Source organism: Pituophis catenifer, unplaced genomic scaffold (assembly GCF_029215685.1).
Source record: "Pituophis catenifer annectens isolate HBS135680 unplaced genomic scaffold, rPitCat1.0.hap2 SCAF_3, whole genome shotgun sequence".
Classification (NCBI taxonomy): domain Eukaryota; kingdom Metazoa; phylum Chordata; class Lepidosauria; order Squamata; family Colubridae; genus Pituophis; species Pituophis catenifer.
In genome coordinates, this window is record NW_027256883.1 from 66,354,872 (window position 1) to 66,379,681 (window position 24,810).

Sequence of the window (24,810 nt, forward strand, 5' to 3'; positions counted from 1 at the left end):
AAGCAAATACATTAATTTTTTGGCATGCAAGTTAGTGAGGGTATAAAAATAAAAGGAGTGTCAAGAATTCTAAGAGGAAAGTACGTTGCAGTTTCATGAAGATGGTCCATTTTGGTATGATAATGTGCTATGCCCATATTTAGATCTGGATAAAAGGTACAGTAGATACTATATCTTTAAAACAAGCTCCCCTTTAAGGCGTAGGTGGCTAGACTTTTGGCCAGGATTATTACCTGTTCTGTTAGTGCTTGTTACATCCAGCCTAGGGGATAGGACTTGTTGTGGCTTATTTTAGTTCAATATGCCACCCAGAATAAATTTTGAATTGGGCAGCTTTCTAAATGTTTTAAATAAACAAAATACCTCTAAGCCAAAGCGTGTCTCATTTGTTTGGTGCCTAATGTAAATTCAGGCACTTACAGATCGTCCTCAATTTACAACAGCTCATTTAGTCACTGTTCACTTACATCATCACTGAAAAAGTGACTTAAGACTATTTTTCATGCTTATGACCATCCCCATGATCATGTGATCAACATTCGGATGCTTGGCAACTTGTTCATATTTATGATGGTTGCAGTGTCCTGAGATCCCGTGATCACCTCTTGCAACCCTCTGACAAGCAAATTCAATCGGGAAGCCAGATTCATTTAACAACCATGTTACTAACTTAGCAACTGCATTGATTCACTTACTAACTGTGGCAAGAAAGGTCATAAAATGGGGCAAAATTCACTTAACAAATTCTCATTTAGCCACAGATTTTTGGGGCTCAATTGTGGTCGTAAGTCAAGGACTACCTGGTACACTTTATTCAATAAACTGTGATCCAAAAACCAGGGCACATATTCAATAAAGATTCCTTTACAGAATAAAACTTGGAAGGGACCTTGGAGGTCTTCTAGTCCAATCCCCTGCTCAAGCAGGAGACCCTACACCATTTCCAACCAAAATGGTTGTCCAATCGCTTCTTAAAAACCTCCAGTGTTGAAGCACCCACAACTTCTGGAGGCAAGCTGTTCCACTGATTAATTGTTCCGTCAGGAAATTTCTTAGTTCTAGGTTGCTTCTCTCCATGGTTAGTTTCCATCTGTTGCTTATCCTTCTTTCAGGTGCTTTAGAGAATGGATTGGCTCCCTCTTCTTTGTGGCAGCTCCCAAATACTGGAACACCGCTATCATGTCACTCCTAATCCTTCTTTTCACTAACCAGACATATCCTATTAATCTTTGCTTTGTGCAACTCATTTAAGCACAGACCAAACCGAGAATTCACCTATCCACCTCTTTGGGATAAGGGTCGTTTCCCGTTATACCTGCTCTACTTGTTCCACTTATTTCGGGTAAATAAATCATGTACTTCCCTCACGGAGTTTTAAAGGGGGAGGAGGAAAAAAAGCTAAGCTTTAAGAAAGAAACCCTGCCTTCCTCCATTCTCTGGATTTGGAAGGGAATGCAACGTCCACCTTACAATTAAGAAGAAAAAAACGCGCGAGGAACTGCAGGTGGCCTCGCGGAGCTTCTCACCCACTCCGAACAGCGTTCCGACTCTGCGCATGCTCCGTCTACTTTCCTCGAAAAATTCATGTCTTTGACTTGCTCTCCTGCCCATCACTTTCTAAGCCCGCCTCCTCAGGTCTACGCCATGAGCATCTATTGGCCGGCACTTTCCCGCTTCCTTCTTCTCCTTTGACAACCCGCCATTTTGAAACGTTGTTGATTTTCTGTGAGGAAAGCCAGTAACGTCAATATCACCCCCTACCCCGCTTCTGTTAAACGCGGGTCGTGCCCTCCTGAAGCGTTTTGTTTTGTCGCCATCCGGGGGCCGGCTCCGTCGCTGCTGGGCCCGTTTTCTCAGAAGCGCCCCGAAGTATCCGAGGTGGGTGTTGTTGGGATAACGGTCGAAAAAATGCTTGTGACAGGCCCAACCGGAGGGACGGTGTGCTAGTGTCCGAAACTCGGCCGGGGAAGCGGGGAGGGCCTAGCACGGCGCCCCATAGAACCAGGAAAGGGGAAAGAGTCCCTCAGCGCCTCTCTTCCCTTCTCCCCTCAGAGTGGACTTCAATTGCGGCCAGCGCGAGGCCTGACGTTTTCCGCGGCTCTAACTGTTTTTCCCGCCGGAATTCTGCTGCCTGTCACAGTCCTCGCCGGCTACCCGAGGCTGTGTTCTCTGCCCTCTGAGGCTACAGGAGCCTATGGTCTTTAAGCAAGCAGCGGTAGTAAAATGGGATAAATCACGGTAGAAGAGGAAGGCGCCTAACTGATCAGTTCACCTCTTGGGTACGCCGCGTAATTCCTCGGCCGCGATATTTTATTATTATTATTCTCCTCCTCCTTGGTGTAATTTCTTAGCCTCGGTGCTCTTCCTCTGCTTCACGTCCGTGTAATTCCTTGCCTGAAATCTCCTCCTTTAAAACTCAGGCGAGCAGACTTAATACTCCTACCTCCGATTTTCTCCACAAGAAACAACCCCGAGAGGTAGGTTGGACTGAGAAAAAGGGTCTGGCCCAAAGTCACCCAACTGACTTTCTTTCACAAGTTACTGGGATTTGCAATTCTTAAGGGGAAGATGGGGGTGTTTTGATTTCCTATTCGTAGCGCCTTGATTATTATTATTATTATTATTATTATTATTATTATTATTATTACTACTACTACTACTACTACTACTACTACTACTACTACTACTACTACTACATTTATTGGCAGCCTATCTCACCAATGTGCTACTACCTGCAGGTATTAGCTACTGGAGAATTTGTTTCAAAATAGCTGCTAAAAATTAAAACATTGAAGCTGAAAAGTTCTGTGCAACTCAGAAACATTCCTTTTTGGTGTTATTCGAAAAATATATTTTGTTTCTATGAGCTGACAATCTGCAAACATCAATACTGCATCAGAAAACGACCAGCTGTATTTTAGCCTAAAATGCTGTGAGAAATGTACCAGTATGGTTAGTTTATGGTATGGTGTATTACGCAAGACCAGATGATTGGTTATTTCCATTACATGATCCAGTTGATAAGCATGTTGTACAGATTCATCTGTTGCACGCTCTCTCCACCAACTGCATGAAGTGGCCTCTTAAAATAGTCTGTTTATATCTGCAGAGATAGCAAGAATTGCCTACTTCAGTGAAGAAAATATATAAGTGTGAAAATCAGACACAGAATGTCATATTGGGGTTTATTATTTAGCATTATACGGAATGTTCTGGTGTCCTTATTCAAGCAGCTTGGTTTTCAGAGCTAGTAGTTTGAGTTGTACTGCCTTATCCAAAGTAACCATTGAATTTCATGGCTGAGTGAAGTTTTTGAATTTATATTTCACTTCTCAAAAGTTCTGAATTGTAAATAAACTACATTATTTAATGCAAAGCTTCATTAACTTAGACAATTTTAATAGGGGATAAATGCATTCAAGGAACATAAGGCTCTCATCACTGAAAAACAATATTCCTCTTGACTATTAATTTTTGGGAAATGCACTTGGAAGATTCTGCTCTAGTTTTCTTGCGTGCTGTCCATATGTATTCAAGTAATCATGGTCTAAATTGATCTTTATTATGTTCTTATGTATAATAGTGACTTGGTCAAAATGAACGAGGATTTTTAAGTCTATCTTGGTTGGTATATCTATACATCTGAATTTTTTTGGTATTGATTCTATACATATTAGTATAGTAACAAAGCCAAGAATAGACTAATTTCAATATAAATATTTATTTGGAATTCTGACTGTCCCTGTACGAAATTTACCAAGCAGATATATACCAAATACCTATTTAAAATATGTATTGAATAATCTAATGTATTGAGTGATCCATTGCCATTTTTTATAGGTGAGACCAAAGTCTATCTCTAGTTCAGAAGTATTCTCAAAACAGCACTACAAAACAGTTTTGACTTGAGTTATAAAGCAAAAATGTTCTAACTTAATTTTATAATTAATAAGTATAATATATATACTATAAATATAATAAGTAAATAAATAATTGGTTTAATAATAGATTTCTAAGTCAATTTTGATTAATTTCCTTTCATATGTGGGAGTCATATTGTCCAATTCTATTTAAGTAACTGGAAATCTCGAATCAGGATATAACAATTTGAAATTGTATCATAAAAGTTATGGAAAGCATTATTTTGAATGCATCTTTCTGTTTTTTAGTGTGTTTAATGCGGAATTTATTTTACTTAATTTGCAGAACAGCTTACTCTAGAGCAAAATTTAAGTTATTTGATTCCATGGCAAATTTGGGTGCTTCCAACTTCCTATATGAGAGGATATATGCATGCAGTGCCCTAGCCATTGAAGATATTGCTCATATTTTGTTCGTTTGTCAACTGCATGCCCCTTAGGCTTAGGTGTTTTAAATCCATATATGAAAGGATTGCCCATTGGGGCCTGAATCACACATGGTCCTATTTCCTCTTAGGCTCTAACATATACATTGTTAGCAGAACTGCTAAGTTTACAGACAAGGCAGTTCAGCTAAGAATTATATTAAATAACTCAGGGTATCATGTAGAGCCAATGTATTTCAATTCAATTCAATTTTCTTTATTGGCCAAGTGATTGGACACACAAGGAATTTGTTTCCAGTTTTTTCCATTACCAATAATAGAAGGTAATAATTGATTATTTTTAGCATACTTGTGAGATGGGGAACAAATAAATTTAATATATAATAATGTATTATATTTTCTTTTACCTAGTTTATCTTGGAAATACACCTTGTATTTTACCTTTGATGTGGTCATAAAACTATTCAATAGATTATCCATCTGTTTTATTTACTAGTAGTTTGTCTTTATCTGCATGTTTATTAGCATATGATTTACCTACCAGATAATGTTGAATTTATAGCAAAATATTCACATGAGATTTGGGGCTGTATTTAATAGGTTATTTAACAAATACATATCTACTCCTAAACACTGCTTCTTGTGTAAGAAAATTTGAAAGGCAGTAACTGAGCTTATATAATGGTAAAGCAGGACTTTTAAATCCTTGTTTATGGAACAAATATGAGTCACCTAATAAGTATATAACATTAAATGGTAATGAGTAGGCTCACAAGAAGGGACGCGGTGGCTCAGTGGCTAAGACGTGAGCTTGTCGATCGAAAGGTCAGCAGTTCATTGGTTCGAATCCCTAGTGCCACATAACGACGTGAGCTCCCGTTACTTGTCCCAGCTTCTGCCAACCTAGCAGTTCGAAAGCACGTAAAAAATGCAAGTAGAAAAATAGGGACCACCTTTGGTAGGAAGGTAACAATGTTCCGTGCTCCTTTGATGTTTAGTCATGCCAGCCACATGACCACGGAGACGTCTTCAGACAGCGCTGGCTCTTTAGCTTTGAAACGGAGATGAGCACTGCCCCCTAGAGTCGGGAACGACTAGCACTTATGTGCAAGGGGAACCTTTACCTTTACCTTAAGGCTCACATATCCTTCTAAGCCAAAAATAAACCAATTATGACTATGCACATTGAACCTTTGTGCTAGAAGGTGCAACACTGCTACTATGTGTTGAAATTCTCAGTACTAGTAGTAATAAAATGCTTTATACTAAGTTGATATTTTCCCCTATATTGTCTGTGCAGAAAGAAAGCAGATATGTCTTCTGTTTCTGAAAAAGATGATTTACTTTCTACTGAACAAAAGGAAAAAAGAGAACCACAAACTGAAAATAGTGAGGACGATGAAGAGGAAGAAGAAGAGGAAGAGGAAAAAGGTGAGTGGAATTTATTCTGAACAGAGATTCAAACGACTGTATAGACAGCAAGCTATTTTCAGATCCCATCCTCCTCTGGCTCCTTGTCACTTTCAAGTAGAAACTCCCCAGAATGGAATTTATTGTAGATTTATTGTAGAGAACAGTGAATATATTTTTTTTACATTTATTTTCTGTTCATTATACAAACAATGGAGAACTTCAAATTGTGGGATGTGACCCTCAATAGTCACATTTAAAAGGTGGAGATCATGTTCATTCTTTGAAGAAATTGACTGTCACTTTGTCCTGGCTGAGTGGAAGTATGGTTTGGCATTGATAAAGCTGTTCATTTACAAGCCAAGCTTGTACAAAGAGAATTGCTACTTTCAGACAAGGGATAGAAAAGAGAAACAGTAACAATAAGTCTCAGTGAATCTTACCAGATTTGTCTGAAAGGAAATGCACTTCCCAATGTGAAAGAGAACAGAATATCATTTCTGCTTACATAAGTGAAGCAAAGATACACTCCTGGTACAAACTCCAGCACTCTCATTTCACTGTTGGTGCCTATAGATCTGCCATAGAACCAAGAAAAAAAAGCTACGGTGTTTTCCACAGGCCTTTCCTGTTGCTAAGTTACTATCCTACTGCAACAGGTACTGGCATGCCCAGTGCTTATACAGCCCAGGAGTAGAGACAAGCTATCTGGGAAGAAATGTGCTGAGGAGAGTTCTATACTGTCAATGCCAATCCATCTGTGCAAGATTCACCAAGTCGTCTATCTCAGGTCAGGCACGAGGCCTGGCTCTGATTGCTGCCTTAAGATTGCTTGCCTGTGTGGGATTGACTTCTAAACTAGTGGAGGAGGTTGTCCTGCTGACTTAGATTCCTCCAAAGGGGCTTCTGGGATTAGGCACCAAAAAGATTCCCCCAGAAATAGGCAAAAGAAGCAGCCAGTATTGGCTGCACCAAACTACAGGTAGTCCTTAACTTTCAATCACAGTTGAGCCCAATTTTTCCGTTAAGTGAGTCATGCCCTATTTTATTACCTTTTTTTGTCATTTATTTATTTATTTGTTTGTTTGTTTAAATTTCTATACAGCCCTTCTCCAATGTAGGACTCAGGGCGGTGAACAGCCAAAGTAAAAACAAGACATACATACAAAACATACAAAATCTAAAAAAGAACTGTTTAAAATAATTAAATAATTTTGGCCGTAATTAAAACATTCCAATTTAAAATCCGTTTAAAATTTGACTCAAGCCAGCCCAGCTAATTGAAATAAATGGGTTTTCAGGGCCCGACGAAAAATCCGGAGGTCTGTTATTGTACGTAGCTCTGGGGGGAGGTTGTTCCAGAGGGCGGGCGCCGCCACAGAGAAGGCTCTCCCCCTGGGGGTCGCCAGCCGACATTGTCTGGCGGACGGCACCCTGAGGAGGCCCACTCTGTGGGAGCGTACTGGCCGGTGGGAGGCTATTGGTGGCAGAAGGCGGTCTCGTAAGTACCCCGGCCCTAAGCCATGGAGCGCTTTAAAGGTGGTCACCAACACCTTGAAGCGCACCCGGAAGACCACCGGGAGCCAGTGCAGCTCGCGCAGGAGAGGTGTCACGTGGGAGCGCCTCGTCGCCCCCAAAATCCCCCGCGCGGCCGCGTTCTGGACTAGCTGGAGCCTCCGGGTGCACCCCAGGGGGAGCCCCATGTAGAGAGCGTTGCAGTAGTCCAGGCGGGAAGTGACGAGTGCCTGAGTGACTGTGCGTAGGGAGTCCCGATCTAGAAAGGGGCGCAACTGGCGTATCAGGCGGACCTGATAAAAAGCCCCCCTGGCCACGGCCGCCAAATGATCTTCTAACGACAGCCGTGCGTCCAGGAGGACGCCCAAGTTACGAGCCCTCTCCGTGGGGGCGAGTGATTCGCCCCCAATAGCCAGCGATGGCGTCAGCTGGCTATATCGGGACGCCGGAAGCCACAGCCACTCGGTCTTGGAGGGGTTGAGTTGGAGCCTGTTTCTCCCCATCCAGGCCCGCACGGCCTCCAGGCACTGGGACATCACTTTAAGGGCATCATTGGGGTGGCCTGGGGTGGAGATGTACAGCTGGGTGTCATCAGCGTACTGATGGAACTCCACCCCGAAGCCACGGATGATCTCACCCAGCGGCTTTACATAAATGTTGAACAGAAGGGGCGAGGGGACCGACCCTTGTGGCACCCCACAAGCAAGGTGCCTCGGGGTCGACCGCTGCCCCCCTGTCAACACAGATTGCGACCGGTCAGAGAGGCAGGAGGAGAACCACCGCAAAACGGTGCCTCCCACCCCCAACCCCGCCAACCGGTGCAACATGATACCATGGTCGATGGTATCAAAAGCCGCTGAGAGGTCTAACAGGACCAGGATAGAGGAGCAACCCCTATCCCGGGCCCTCCAGAGATCATCCACCAATGCGACCAATGCCGTTTCCGTGCTGTGTCCAGGCCGGAAGCCGGACTGGAGCGGGTCTAGATAGACAGCTTCATCCAGGTACCGGGGAAGCTGTTGCGCCACCACACTCTCAACAACCTTCGCAATGAAGCGAAGGTTGGAGACTGGACGATAGTTAGCCAAAACAGCCGGATCCAGAGAAGGCTTCTTGAGGAGGGGCCTCACCACCGCTTCTTTCAAAGCGGCCGGCAGGACCCCCTCACCCAAAGAAGCGTTAACAATCTTCTGGAGCCAGCCTCGTGTCACCTCCCGGGAAGCCAGTACCAACCAGGAGGGACACGGGTCCAATAAACATGTGGTCGCGTTGAGCCGTCCCAGGACCCTGTCCATGTCCTCGGGAGCCACAGGATCAAACTCCCCCCAGATAACACTCTCAAGACCTGTCTCAGTCATCCCGTCTGGACATACCCAGTCAGAGGCCAGCCCTTCCCGAATCTGAGCGATTTTGTCATACAGATACTGCACAAAATCCTCAGCTTGACCCTGCAATGGTTGTTACATGAATCATATAGTCGCAACAAATCTGGCTTAGGAAGGTCATGTGATCACATGACCCCAGGACAGTTCAACCATCAGAAATCTATGCCAGTTGCAAAGTGTCTAATTTTTATCATAACCACGGGAATGCTGCAATGGTCGTGTGAGAACTGGTCATAAGTCACTTTTTTTTTTACTGGCTTTTGAACAGTCACTAAATGAATGGTTGTAAGTCAACAACCATCTCCACTCTCCCTGAATAAAGCTGTCAGACTACCCTTTGACAGGGCTTCTATTGACTACCCTTTGTCTGGGCTTGTCTAGGCATATGAACCATGTCACTTTGTTATGATAGTTCTGTTTATGGAAAGGACTTGTCACACAAATGCATTTAATTTAGCAGGTCATGGCACCAAAACGTTTGAGCTTTGCATTAAGTCTCTAATAAGTTTAGTTCTTTTATTTGAACTATTTATGTAAATGCTTAGCTGAATGCCAAGCAATGCTTGATGACATATTGGGAGGTAATATTTTCATTTCCAGTGATTTAATTCAAAACATTATTAATTATATTCACTCATCATGCTTAAGAGAAATGAAGCATGACTGTATATACAATGTATTGAGAAATATTTTGTTGCTATTTGTTCATTGTCGTCCGCTAATTAAAAAAGCTTTTGAATGTATAGTAATTCATATTTGTGTTCAGTATTCAATAAATAACTGCTAGTCAATTTGTGATTAAAGATTCATCTGTTGAGATTGCATCTATCTACAAAATCCTTTGGTCCTCAAAAACCAAACAATGCACTTCCTAATTTGCAGGCAACAATGAAGAAAGTATACATATACGTGAGGTATAAAAAAATATAGAAGTATCAAGATAAAGTAGAGAGTTTTACCCCTATAGAATTGTTCAAAATCAAATTTATTCACTTCTAATGTCTGGAAATTTTGTATATTGTTAGTTATGAAAATATAATAAAATTATTTTAAAAAGCCTATCAATATTTTTTCTAGCATTCCCAGTTTAACTTTTTAAGGTTTCCTACTTTAAGTTATACTTTTAGTTCCAAACTTTGTAATAGAGACAGTATTTTTAACTTATGCTTTGACGTTTTAAAGTATCAGAACATAGAAATCAGTATTTGATGTTATACTACAATAATTATTTTCTATACGTATAATGCCAATGTTGAGTCATGCAGGGAAATATATTGATTTTCATTTATTTATTGCATGATTCTCTGGTTGACAGGAGATTCATCATACTCACTGGATTCATTCCATGGTGTAGGATGCAAACAGACAACCAGAGGACCTGTTACTTGGTTAACATAACATCATAAATTATGCTATATTTTCATGATCCTTAAATTTCAAATTGTATTGGAAGTGCTTGATAGGAGATAATGCATAAAATCCCACTGAATCATCAACTGAATGTGTTCTACTATAGGTCTGAGAGGAGATCACTGTCATCTACCGCTACCTTCCCCACCTCATATATACCAACAGTAGCCAAATTTCCTACACCTATCTCCATCCTTCTGGGCTCCCTACCTCTGGTGATCTTAGCAAAAGATTTGTGAAGTCCATTTCATAGACAAAAGATCAGAAAAGCACCTGCCTCAAATAGTAACTCCTTGTTTGAAAGCTTGTGCTGAATAACTGGCCCCCATCTTCATGCCGATCTTTAATAAATCACTGGAGATGTGTTATGTCCTTTCTTGCTTCAAACTCTCTACCATTATCACATTTCCTAAGAAATCCTACATCAGGGAGCTGAATGATTTTAGGCTAGTTGTTCTGACATCTGTAGTTATGAAGACCTTTGAGAGATTAGTGCTGGCCCACCTGAAAGTCATCACGGATCCACTGTTAGATCCCTTGCAGTTTGCCTATAGCAAATAGGATGACAGATGATGCTGTCAAAATGGCATTGCACTACATCTTGCAACACCTTGAATCTCCAGAGACCTGTGCACAGGCCCTTTTTGTAGACTTCAGCTTGGTATTCAATAACATCATTCCAGAAATTTTTTATTCTAAACTGATTCATCTCACTGTGCTTGTCCATACTTGTAAATGGATTATTAGCTTTTTGATAACTAGGAAGCAACAGGGGAAGGTAGGGAAAATTACATCTAGTACTTGGGCAATTAACACAGGGCTCCCTCAGGGCTGTGTGCTCTCTCCATTGCTCTTCTCTTTCTATATCAATGACTGCATCTCTAGGGATCCCTCTGTTAAAGTACTGAAGTTTGCAGATGACACAAGTGTCATTGGCCTCATTTGAGACTGGTGAATCTGCATATAGATGGGGGTTAAACAACTGTCCATGTGGTGCAGCTGGAACAGTCTGGAGCTGAACACACTTAAAACTAGATATTTTAGGTGATGATTCTGTTGCTTTGCATGTACACTTAGAGCTTCTGAACCAGAGACAGATCCCTTGTGTGTCTAATCATAGTTTGTCAGATAAATCTATTATATTCTATTCCATTCCATTTGTGGATAAATTGTTAAATTATTTGAGTATCTGACTACATCTGACTCTAATTTGCTAGTATTTTAGGTCAGAATGCTTTTTCAAGTGGCACATACACTTTTATTAAGCCTACATATTACTTTATTTTTGTTTATTCTGTGCAATAATTTCAACCACTTTCCTAACTGCATGAAATTATAAATTGTCTTTCAGAAAAGAGCCTCATTGTTGAAGGAAAGCGAGAGAAGAAGAAAGTAGAAAGATTGACAATGCAGGTGTCATCATTACAGAAGGAACCTTTTACAATTACACCAGGCAAGCTATTTATTTTGCATATTACACTTTTCTTTGTTTGAAATCAAACAAGTATTAATTAAAGAGAAAACCTTTGTGTATATAATATGAAAGATCACATTTGTAATTTTCTAAACTATCATATGTTTAGGTATTTGGGACATTTAATGTTTATTTTGAAGCAGTATTGCAATAAATATGGGGATGGGCTTTGACTAAAGCAAATAACAGATTGGCTAAAAAGTGATTAAGTAACTTTGTTTGATTATTATAACATAATATTTGCTTTTTCAGGAAAGGGTCAAAAACTTTGTGAAATTGAAAGAATACAGTACTTTTTAAGTAAGAAGAAAACTGATGAACTTCGAAATTTACACAAACTTCTTTACAACAGGCCAGGCACAGTAAGAAATCTCATAACATGCTTTTCATTCATGTTGATATATAATGATTCTATGAAATCACACCATTTCCTAAATTAAGCACATTTACATGCTGCATATTACCATCAATGGAAGCCTACAGCAATTTACAATATAATCCAGTAAATTCCAATTACATCCAAAGTTGAAAATATAATACATAATGTAAACAAAATAACAAAACCATAAATAGTTAATATTATCAGAAATTGGCTCAAAAACATCATTCTTAAAAGCATTTCCCCTGTAGACTTGAAAACAAGTCTACAGGGGAAATGCTTAAGCTATAAAAGTAAAAGCAAAAGCTACAAAAGTAAATTCTTCAGACACAACAGTGAAGGCAGTTAAGTGAAAGTGATTCCAGAAGTATTGGAGGCATTGCCATAAAGGCCCTAATCCTGGTAAATACTAGATGAGCCTCTTTCTGGTGAGGCACATATTTTATTTATGCCTCTTAGAATTACATGATTTATCTTTTGGTTACCAGTAGTCCTTAACTTTCAATGGGTCACTCAACAACCATTCAAAGTTATGATGGATTTCAGAAAAGCTACTTAAGACCCATTCTCAATGTTACAACTGCTGCACCTACAACCCCATGTTTGCATGATTACATACTGGGTGCTTGGCAACTGGCTCACATACATAATTGGTTGCAGAGTTGCCCAGCTGTGTGACTGTGATTTGCAATATTTTCCAGCAGAAAATGGCAAAAAAAAAAAAAAAAAATTCCATTGGATGTACTGGATTCTCTTAATGACCATGCAATTCATTTAATGACTGCAGTTACAAGCTTTACAACCATTGTAAAAAAGGTCATGACGACAGTTATATGTGCTTCAACCTACAACTGTAACAACTTATGACCGAAATTGTGGGCTCCCATTGTGGGCTCCTATTTGATCCCAGTTTCATTTCCAAAACAAAAAGTAATTGCGACAAAATTGATGTTCAAGAGAAGTAAGTGTTCATATCTATTAGCAATGCAAAACTGGCTACAGGTTTCCTTGAATCCTTGTTTCTAGGCTTTCAAATAAATATTTTTCTATTTATAAAATATTTTTCTGTTATTAAGTGTCATTTTGATAAATATGGGATCTGCTGGTGCTGGGTCAAAGTACAATTCAATTTTTGTTACAGATCCCAAATGTTTTTTATTATTATGATTCGTCACACAGCCAGATGTTTAGACTGGATTTGGCATTTTTGTCCACCTATCGAGTCCTTCCCAAGGATAGGCAGGTGTTTGATGATATTAAAGGTAAAAGGTATTGTAAAAGGTATACAAACTGTTCTGAGGAAGGCTGCCTTTTGCAATTGGCTGATGGTGATTTTGTCAATGCTGATCCTGTTCTGTTGAAATGGTATTCCAGATTTTTTGGTACTGCCGCTAAAGTACTGCTGCTAAAGTTACTACTCTTACTATATTTGCTTTCTTTTGACACAGTCATGTTATTTCTATTTGCATATGCATTCTGTTATTTTCTCCAGTTCATTCTCTTCTATTTTGCTGTCTCCAGGCACTGCCATGTGCACTATCCAGAAATTTTTGTCTTTCTTATCGACAATGGTTATGTAGCAGATGTTTGTCTGCCAGAGCACTTTAACTTCTTTTAACTTTTTCATTTTCTATTACATTGTTTCTTTTATGGTCCTAACAATTCCTGCTTGCAGGCAAATGGTATTTCTTGGAGATCTTCCAATGCATCATTGTTGCTACTTGGTCATGTCATTTGTGGTCAGTCTACCATCTTTTTGCAACAGCTAACTAGGTGGCCCACTGTTTCTTCAGCTTCTTTGCAGAGGCAGCATTTGCTGTCTGTGGCTCTCTTTTCAGTTCTGTTGCTTTGTGTGCATTTGTTCTTAAGGCTTGGTCTTGTGAAGCCAGAATTAGCCCCTCTTGTCTTGTTGTGGATGGGCAGCCTCCATTATGATTGTATATCAAGAACTACTCTGTAGTTTGATTGTTATGTATTTAGAATTTAGTCAAAGTTGACACGACAGTTTGCTATCTGATTTTAAGGCTACACATTTGTACTTTGATATTTTGACAATTAGATAAAATAAAGAATATTGCAACATTGTTTTATACTGACCAATTGTATTCTTTTTTAGGTTACTTCACTGAAAAAGAATGTAGGACAGTTCAGTGGCTTTCCATTTGAAAAAGGAAGTGATCAATACAAGAAAAAGGAAGAAATGCTGAAAAAGTGAGACTTTAACATGTTTAATCAATATAATTAATGTTCAAAATATTTGGAGCCTAATGTGCATTCCCAGGACAAAATTCAATTAGTAACTTCACTGTATAAGTATTTCAAATCATATCTGTGAATATAATTTAATATAATTTGATATTATACTCTAACATAGCGTGTTTAAAAAATTAAACAACTGAAATTTAAATATTACCTTAAATTATACTAAAACATTACATTGTTGCTGATATGTTTATAGCAGTGTAGCTTTGAGTATAATTTATTGAATAAAATACTGTCGATTTTCACATCTGTACATTTAAAATGCAATCCAGTCAAAAGAGAACATATTAGTTCCCTTTGAAGAAATATTAAAGGTCCTCTACTGTCAAATTTTAATGTTTTCTCTATTTGCATTAACTGTAATGTCTTCCATAGTTTTCAAATTGCTATTGGTATTTATGATTAAGAGAACTTTTTGTGCAATTTTATTTCATGTATAGGAAATGTAACAATCAGAACAATTGTTAATATTTGAATTTTCACTAATTTTAAGAATACTTGATTAATGTGAGTGATTTGGATATGTTGTGTGGAGGCTAAAAAAGAAGCATAAAACATATTAATGTAGTTGTCTATCTGCAAAATGATAGTTGGTAACATTGATAAGGAGTGTTGATTAAAGTTTGAAAGGGCTTGGAGGCCTCTGGATTTTAAATACATTGGTCTACCAAGGTGCGAGTATGTGTATATATACACACCAGTAGTGGTATTCACTTACCTTCGCTACCGATTTGCAAATGGAAGCGCGTGAAGCAAGTGAGCGACACCTCTACGCATGCGCAGAGCATCAAAAACGGGATGTGATGACATCTGGGTTGGTGGGTGAAGCCTTCCGCAGCCACCGCTACTGGTTCACCTGAACCAGCTAAATACCACCACTGATACATACACACACAAACAAACATGTATGTATGTATATAAATCCGACACTTTTATATTACCTATATTTAATATATTGTCTATTTGTATTACATATTTAGTAAATACTTATAAAACATTTTAAAAAGTGTGTTTCTCTACAGATACAGAAATGCAATGCTAAAAAGCATATGTGAAGTTCTTGATTTGGAAAGATCAGGAGTTAACAGTGAACTGGTAGCAAGAATCTTAAATTTCTTAATGCATCCAAAACCTTCAGGCAAGGTGAGAGCTATGCTTAGATCATTGTTTTAATCTAAACTAAAATGGGGTTTAGGACATAAATTAGACATATTAGCATTGTTCCCTATAACAAAAAAGACAGGATGTTGTGCCTGGTTTTTTACAACTGTTCATTCTGAGGCTAGCTGTTAGCACAAAATTACACTAATGCTTTACTTATTTCATGCATAACCATGTGCCATGGCTTAGGACACAGTTTATACAGGTGAGAAATTTGAGATATTATTGAGATTAAAGTTTACGTAAAGTAACTCTTAACACCAAATCAAATGCCCTTTTAACCTCAGTAAGGTTATTAAAGATTGTTATTTTCAAGAGTTGCCCTGCATCTACAAATGCTTATCCGAATGGGTTGATTATGTCTTCATGATTCCATTAACAATACAAGTATATATTTGAAACCTAATAGCTTCACTTGCCTTCAATATTTATATGACTTCCCACTCACCACAACTACTGTAGCTTATCAGTTTGTTTATCAGGTTGATAAGCAAGCTTATCAGCATTTGCTTTCAGAAAACATGATCTTACAAATATATCTAAAATAAACAGTAATTTGTTGTACTAACATGCTTGAAAATTAAAACATTTTAGTGAGGCTTATTTTCAAACTATTAGGTTGTTTCTTTATTTTTCCCTTTTTAAAAAACAAAAAATACCATATTTTTTGCACTATAAGACGCTCTGGACCATAAGTAGCACCTAACTTTTGGGAAGGAAAACGAGGAAAAAAAATCTACCTCTGCCTCCCAGCATCCATCGGTATTCATCTGGCTAGTGTCCTTGCAGCAAACAGCTTGGTCAGCTTCAGCACATTATCTCAGCCTGATTTAGCATGAGTAGCTGATTGGCAGTGGGATCGGACTCCAGGAATACCGCTGATCAGCTGTTCCAGACAGCGGGGATCACTGCCAATTGCCACCGCCGATTGCATTAGGCGGCAGCCGCCGCCGCTTTTAATCAGCTAAAAACAGGACGCGCAGAGGCCAAAAACGGCCAAAGGGTGGGGGCCAGCGGATGGGCAGGGCTTCAGCAACATTAGCTCTATAAGATGCACAGACATTTCCACCCACTTTTTTTGGGGGGGGAATGCGTCTTACAGTGCGAAAAATACGGTAGATGCAAATTGAAGTAGAACAAAACTACAGTTCATTAAGAGTTGTTAAGATTTGTTCTGTAATAGCATTTAAATTTTATAGACCCATATTCTCCTTACCTCTTCAATCTTCCCTAATCTCTATAAATAATACAAAGTATCTCAGATCACCAGAATCCATGAGACTGAGGACTAAATGCAAATTATAAAGAAACAATCCTCTTCAGTCAGGGAATAGAAATCCTTAAACTCTGCTTTCAATAATTTTCTGCTGAATTCTGTGGAACCAACTTTCTGGGAGTTACTGCCCACTTACAGACCACCTTTGAAAAATGTATCAAAAAGGTCACATATATGTAACATTCAATATTTAATCTGAATGGGGATTAAATTCTTACTCAGTTCTATTTCTTTTTTAAAAATGCATGTGTTTACTCATCTAATGCGTATCATGACTTCCCATAGAAAAAGAATTAGGAGTCTAATACACAAAAGTAAAAATAAGTTGAGAAGTTAAAAAAATGAAAACATAAAATACATAATATATATTGAAAGCTAAAATTAGCCCAAAACAATTTATAAAAGTCAAAAAATGTTGATTCACTTAAAATAAACCTATAATCCTATGAAACTATTTTCCCAACAAATTTTCAAAATAGGAACAATCATCAAAGTTAGTTAAATTACAGTATTTCCTATGATACATATAGATTATAAAACTATTTGTTTTTAAATAAATTACTTCATTTTCAATATTTAATAGCCATTGCCAAAATCCAAGAAAACTCCCAACAAAGGTGGTAAAAAAGAGCGTAGTAGCTCTGGAACAGCACGGAAAGCCAAACGCACCAAATGTCCTGAAATCCTAACAGATGAATCTAGCAGTGAGGACGATGAAAAGAAAGGGAAAGATGTATCATCTGAGGAAGATAAAGAAAGTGAAGAAGAGGTAAGAACTTCAGTATAAATAATATGTGCTAAAAAATTATACTGTTGCCAATAATTTAAGTTAAACGGCAAACGCATGGGAACAGATTGTTAGATAGTCCCAAAATTCCTTGAATTTATCACTTTTAAGATATATTAATGTTATAAATGATTCTTAAAAGAATTTGCTGGATAATGGCAGTTATAAACTACAATTTATAATGTTATAACATTGTTATTTTAAGATCAAAATCATCTACGTATCAGATTTCTAGGCACAGTTCTATATGTTCTATAATGTATCTTTTTGCATACTGAAAAAAAAAATAGAACACCTGTTCTAACAAGCCACAGATACTTGGGACAGGTAAAGTGTACATAACAGTGTTTAAATGGGTTATACTTTTATTTTATTTCTTCAGCATTAAATTTGCATTAGTTCAGTATGTTTAAAACTGATATTGAAATAGATTTTACTGTGCTTTCTACCTACCTCTCACAGCGACCTAAAAAATCAACAAAGAAAGAAAAACCCAAACAAAAAGTAGCTTCAAAAAGCAAAAAGGGTTCAAGAAATGCTAATGTCAAGAAAGCAGATAGCAGTACAACCAAGAAGAGTCAGAACTCTTCCAAAAAAGGTAAATTCACCATTCATCAAATCTCAGATATTATAAGCTGACAAAAAAACTAATTTCAACTGGTGGTTTTGGGTGGGTGGGTGTTTTTTAAGGAACCAGGGATTCTTAATGTCTCAAAATATTTTGTACTATTTCATGGCTTTTTTTAAAAAATTTTGATTTATATCAAAATAATTAATTAAGCATTAATATTAATGTTCACCTTGACTGTTGGGACCAAAAAGCAAATGTCTTGGCAGGCCAGTTGGAAATACTGAACTCAGTTTCTGTTAAACAACTTCAGTCACATGATTTGGAGCTATTGCATGGAAACTAGGGCACTTTTGAATTTCATATTTTATACAAAAAGAATTTGTTCCTTTGTTCTGTCAGGTTAAGAGGAATTGTTTTTTTAATGAAACCAACCATATTAGAAATCAAACATTATCTTATCCTTTCTCATCTATACTGGATGAAAAGAACCCAGAGATGACTGGGATAAGAAATAATAAAGTTGGAGGATATGAAAACAGGAGAAAAGAATAGAAGAATAGAAGTCCCCAACCGCTGGGCCGCAGCCCACTACTGGGCCTTGAGTGGCAGGCAAGGGTGCACGACATTTGCATGAGCATTGGGCAAGCGCAGATGCTCCAAATGGAGCTGCTTGTGTGCATGCACTTGCCCGCCACTTGCATGGGACCATCCCCTTCCCCCCCAGCCAGTCCGCAAAGCCAGAAAGGTTGAGGTACTCTAATCTAAAAGATACCTTTTTACTATCTGAATCTTTCTCTTTGAAAAATCCCAGTATGTAAAGCTTTCTTAATATAAACTAATTTGCAATTTTATTCAAAGTTAAATTTGACTGGTGGAAGAAAAAACCAGTTATCTGCGTTTTAACAAAATATTTTTCATTTAGAAAGTGAATCTGAGAATAGTTCAGATGATGAGCCTTTAATTAAAAAATTGAAAAAGCCACCTACAGATGAAGAATTGAAAGAAACCGTGAAAAAACTACTTGCTGATGCAAATTTGGAGGAAGTTACCATGAAACAAATTTGTAAAGAGGTATATATTATCCATTTATTTTGTGTACTATTTACTGTGTACATTTAGTTTTCAAGGCTATGAATAAAGATCCAGTATTTCTGTAGTTTTTGCCTATTTTTGCCTTTGCAGCAAGGAAGTATATTCCTTCCTAAACCCCTCCCCCCCCCTTTTAATGGTTGCAATCAGCCCAGTGAAGAGCTGAAATTTAATTAGTCAACCAAACTTGATTACAGATTACAGACCATCCTGCATAAAAGAAAATACAGTACAAAATAGAATGCAGCATGCATGATAAAAAGGCCTGTACTTTTGTTTTGTCTGCTTTGCCATCAACAACACATGAATTCTTTAGAAATTAGTATGGTTTTGAGCTGAGGTATACTGACAAGTCCATGGTCATTAATGAGGATCATAATGGAATAGAATTCTGAATATGAGCCTTCCCGTCCTAATCTGACATTTTCAATATTGATTTGTATATTTCCTCTTTCATAGCTCTCCTGTAATACATATTATTTTTTTTTAATATAGCATTCAAAATAAATAAATATTTTTAATGAGATCTGAAGCAATATACACACAAATCTTCCTTTATTCTGTTCCTTCAGCAATTAGCTTCTGTGGTAGATTAGACAGAGGAAGTAATTGGCCCAATTTCTGGCAACAATTTTGTGTATTAACATCCCCCCTCCTTTTTGTCTTCCTTTATTTGATAGACTCCTTTGGTTTGTACTTTCTCAGAGTCAGCTATACGAGAGAAGTCTAAAGAGTCCATCAGTAGAACATTTAAAAGATAAATATCTAGGTCATATGAGCCCTGCCTTTCAAGTTATAGGGAACATTAATCCATTCTTAAATGCTTTTGTCAAATCAAACGAGTAGTAAACCTTCAGGGTAAGCATTTAGCTCAGTTTTCTCTTTTCCGTATATGAAGATGAGAACTGGAAAGGATTCACTGTGAAATAGAGTGCAAGTCAGTACTAGTTTTCCTCAGTTTTGTTGTAATGGTTGGGGACATGAGTACTTTTTATTTTTATTGCATAATTTCCTTCGTGCAAATAGTTGAGGGAACAATTTTAATAATGAAAATACTGAAGGAAATAGTCCTTAAAACAGAATCCTTCCTTTTTCCCATCATAAGTGGGTTCATTCCATTTCACCTGATTAAACTTGTTTTAAATTGATCATTACAGGTATATAAAAGCTATCCCAGTTATGACTTATCTGACAGAAAAGAATTCATCAAAAAGACAGTGAAAGAGGTAAATACTTGATCAATGAGATCATATATTACATTTCAACTATAATATGTCTTGCTTCGCTGAGATGGGTTTGGTAAATAAATATATTTAAATTTTAGAAAACTTAAAAACTGAGTAGTAAACTTAACTGTGAAACTCAGTTCCTCAGGCCCAAATTTTATTCAACTCTGTTTAATATGCATCTTGGTAATTTTGCTTTAATGTTTGTTTAATCACTTCTTGATCCTATGCTATAGATGTATAATAACAGCAAAAACACCAAAATATACAACTTTCTTTTAAGATATAAAATGGAGGAAGAGACAGTAAAGGAGACAATGATAAGTTGGGCCAGGAATTTTGGCTATAATATTGAGCTACAACATTGGGACAAATTGTGGGAAGGAAATTATAAGGTTATGATGGCAGTAGCCTATAAGAAGAATCTATATAAAATATTCTACCGATGGCACTTACCCCCAGTGAGATTCGCCAAAATGTTCCCAAACTTATCCCCCGAGTGTTGGAGATGTAGACATAAATCTGAAACGTTCTACCATATGTGGTGGACATGTCCCAACGCCAGGAAATATTGGCTTAAAATTAAGGAATGGCTGGAAGGAATCATGGAACATAAGATAGAATTGAAACCAGAATTATGTTTATTAAGCATACTAGATCCAAAAATGGATAAGAATTATCAATACATAATATTACACATACTAACCACTATTAGTATCGCTTTTGCACAAAACTGAAAACAAACAAATACCCCCTCAGATGAAATGGTAATTAGGAAGATACTTGAATGTGCTGAAATGGACAGGATGATCATGGAGTTAAAAGAAAGAGAAGAGTCGGACTATTATAAAACTTGAAGTAGACTGTATAAGTGGGTATTGAATAGTGAATTAAAAAGCAAAATATACATGCTGATACGGAAAGCTGTAAAATTATATCACACTGTTGTTGTGTTGCTTGTGTTTTTTTATTTGTATTTTTCCCCCTTTTTTTCTTTTTTACTTGTGGTTTTTAAAGTTGAAAAATGTTTAATAAAAACTATTTTTTATAAAAAAAGGAACATCAATAACCTTAATATTAATTGAAAATCCTGTTGATTTTTTGGAACTTTCTCTAAAGTAAGATGTTAAAATTGTAGCCTGAGCAAAATGTTCATGGAAAGGTGATATATATAGAAGATGAAATGTTTTTTTTCTTTTCTTTTTAGCTCATTTCATGATCTAATGGGAAGAAAATGAAGGCTACAGACTTGTTCTCCTTGATTTAAATATTTTACAAAAACCAGCAAATTATAAAATTTATTATTTTTGTTTTACTCTTGGTATAACATATTAGTCGGAGATTACTATTGGCTTAATGTTCTGAGTGTTTATGGGAATTGCCAACTTTTTAAAAATTGAGTTTAATATAATTCCTAAATTTTGCATGGTAATACATGTTCCCTACTTTTACTTTGTACATTTTATTTCTTTGTAAAAATAGTCATATAGCTATTGTAGGTTTTAGTGCTTGTAACGTAGAGATTTTTTTAAAAGAACAATATGAAAGCTGTTGTATTAGTACATACACATGCAGAGACTTAAATACTGCAGTATTGGGCATTAAATTTATTTTGAATACATACCCATTTTCTATCAGGAGCTAGTCACATGCCCTGACTAGAACTGCTGTTATGTTTTACTATCTTGCATGTGTATTCAACTGAAAGTTGTAAAGCATGATCAATCACAAATAGATATTATTTTTGTACTTTTAAAGGCTTTTGTATATATGTTTATTTCAGATTTCTTTGCTTAAAACCAGGTTAAGAAAGAAAAATGTGTTTTAGATTTATGACCAGTATCAGTGTTTATGAATCATGTTGTGATTAAGTAGGAAGTAAGTATAATCACCATACAAAAGATAGCACATTTCTTTTTTGTAAGGAATTTAATTGCACTCATTTTTCAGTCTTTAACTGAGTGCAGAGGTTTATAGCTCTAAAGGCTTAATGTGATATCCTATATTGTTAATTCATAAAAAAAATAAATATGATTTTGATTTCTAAAATGCTTTTTCCAAGGTGGGTAGTATTGACCATTTATCTGGTGTCGCTTGAACAATGTAGTATTCTTGCAAAACTGTATCCTTGTTTTGGATTCTCAGAATCTATACCTTGGGAGAATACATACTTAAATGCATTAATCTTAGGCAACTCCTGCATAGTATGATACTAAATTAAAATCTCAATTCTGCAAATAATTGTTCATGAAATTTTTATTCAATTCCAGAATGAAGTACCTGTTCACAAAAATTCTTTAAGGGATCAGATCATCATGTGTTAAAATTTCCAGCAAATGCCAAATAAATGTGTCATAAAGTGAAGTCAAGTATAACTAATTTCTCCATGACTGTATTGATCAAAATGATTGCAGGTTTTAAACAATGTATTAATATGTAGTTATGGAATCATAGATCTATATTCCAAAATATTGTTAATTGATCAACTTATATCATTTTTATCACTTTCTTTGCACGCAATCATTTTTACTAAGCTGAGTGTAAGTTTTTTATTCAATAAATGTCTTTTAAGGAAAATGTACACTGATATTTTAATACATGTACAGTAAATTTGATACAGAATCAAAGGTGCTTGTCTGTGTCATCTAGACAAAATATTCCTTGTTTATGCTAAATGAAGCAAAATTTTAAGATAAGAACCTTATTTTTATGTAGACAATGAGTATACATTTCCCTAAGCAACAATTATTCTAAAGAATAAGAAAGAGTACTAATAATTAATTCTCCAAATATTTCTAAGGAACTATAAGCTGTCATAGACTCCTATCCTATTTCTCAGTTATATCCTTTACTTGTTTGTAGGTTTTGCCTGTATATAATATTAACAATTCTAATGTATAATAATTTAAGCAAGCTATAGGGTTAATTAAAATCAGGACTTCAAGTTGATTTATAATCTTGGCTTTTAAGTATGTCATTTTAAGAGAAACAAAAATATTTCATTTCTTTGTCTATTTGATAAATGTTCAGTTTGGAGCTACAAGCAAATTATACTTAAAAAAGCAGAAATGAAAGCTACCTTACATGGTTACACCACTATGCCCAAGTACCACTATATCCAACTCTTTTCTAGTCTCTTTCTAGTATTTAGTCTTCTATTTTTATGAATTAATGCTAGCAGGTTTTCTTTAAATATCTAAGAAACTGATTGACTTCTTAACACTATTTCTATTTTCCAAATAGCCTCAGCAGAGAACAGATAACAGTCACATGTTATATACAGACACTGTACAGGTAGTCCTTAACTTACAACCATTTGTTTGGTGACCGTTCATAGTTACAACAGGACTGAAAAAAGTAACTCTTTTTTTCACACAACCGCTGCAGCATCCCCACGATCACGTGATGAAAATTCAGATGCTTGGCAACTGGCATGTATTTATGACGGTTGCAGTGTCCTGGGGTCATGTGATCACCTTTTGCAACCTTCTAACAAGCAAAGTCAACGGGGAAGCCAGATTCACTTAACAATCACATTATTAACTGCAGTAATTCATTTAACTGTGGCAAGAAAGATCATAAAATGGGGCAAAACTCACTTAACAAATGTCTTGCTTAGCAACAAAAATTTTAGGTTCAATTGTAATTTTATACTACACCTGTGTTAACACAGATGAACATTTTATCAGTTACTATATTGCTATTAAGTCACTTTATGATCACTAGTAAATATTTCAAAATATTTTACAAGACATGAGTTACCATATGTAAATAAATGAGCAAGTTTCAAAAAATCTTTGGGATTTTTTCCTGAATATTTTAGCTCATTTAAATAAATGTGAAAAATATTCATATCCGATCTTTCCTTGTAAAAACAATTTATACAGTGATTCAATATTTAAGGCAGGAGTTCCACATTAATGACAATAAAATACCTACAGATGCCTATAAATTTATTTTTTATTTTTTATTTTTTATTTTGATTTATATGCCGCCCTTCTCCGGAGACTCAGGGTGGCTTACAATGCGTTAAGCAATAGCCTTCATCCTTTTGTATATTTATACAAAGTCAGCTTATTGCCCCCACAAACTGGGTCCTCATTTTACCTACCTTAGAAAGGATGGAAGGCTGAGTCAACCTTGAGCCTGGGGAGATTCGAACTTGCAGTAATTGCAGGCAGCTGAATGTTAATAACAGGCTATTAGTCTGCTGCGCCACCAGGCTCCTGTTTGTAATGCTCCACATTACCGCGTTTCTCCAAAAATAAGACCCTGTCTTATATTTTTTTTAACCTTGAAATAAGCGCTTGGCCTTATTGCCATGCACTCAAAAGCCCAATTGGGCTTATTATCAGGGGATGTCTTATTTTGGGGAAAACAGGATATATCATTTGGGTTTAAGATGTGTTTCCTTTATTTGGTAATACCATGTGTTATTTGTTAAAAACTTCGCATAAAAAGGTTGAGTACCAAAGAAAATAAGTTTAGATAAAAAAAAAAAAAACCAGCTAAACTGCTTTAGATGAAGAGTCACATAATTTGAACATTTTAGATCAGAG

At 36.7% G+C, this 24,810-nt stretch overlaps 1 protein-coding gene across 2 annotated transcripts; it reads left to right on the forward strand.

The window, feature by feature from the left end:
- The first annotated feature begins 1,698 nt into the window (after positions 1 to 1,698).
- DEK (DEK proto-oncogene) lies at positions 1,699 to 22,878 on the forward strand. Of its 2 annotated transcripts, XM_070940666.1 has the most exons (11): positions 1,699 to 1,878; positions 5,607 to 5,737; positions 11,378 to 11,479; positions 11,753 to 11,862; positions 13,996 to 14,090; positions 15,164 to 15,284; positions 17,162 to 17,347; positions 17,828 to 17,963; positions 18,859 to 19,007; positions 20,183 to 20,251; positions 21,459 to 22,878. In XM_070940666.1, exons 2-11 carry the CDS (start codon positions 5,620 to 5,622, stop codon positions 21,468 to 21,470), a joined length of 1,098 nt encoding a protein of 365 aa, XP_070796767.1. In that variant the 5' UTR covers positions 1,699 to 1,878; positions 5,607 to 5,619; the 3' UTR covers positions 21,471 to 22,878. The 2 variants fall into 2 exon arrangements, with proteins under 2 accessions (XP_070796767.1, XP_070796768.1); XM_070940667.1 differs by lacking the exon at positions 21,459 to 22,878 and having other exon boundaries at positions 20,183 to 20,263.
- Positions 22,879 to 24,810: the final 1,932 nt, after the last annotated feature.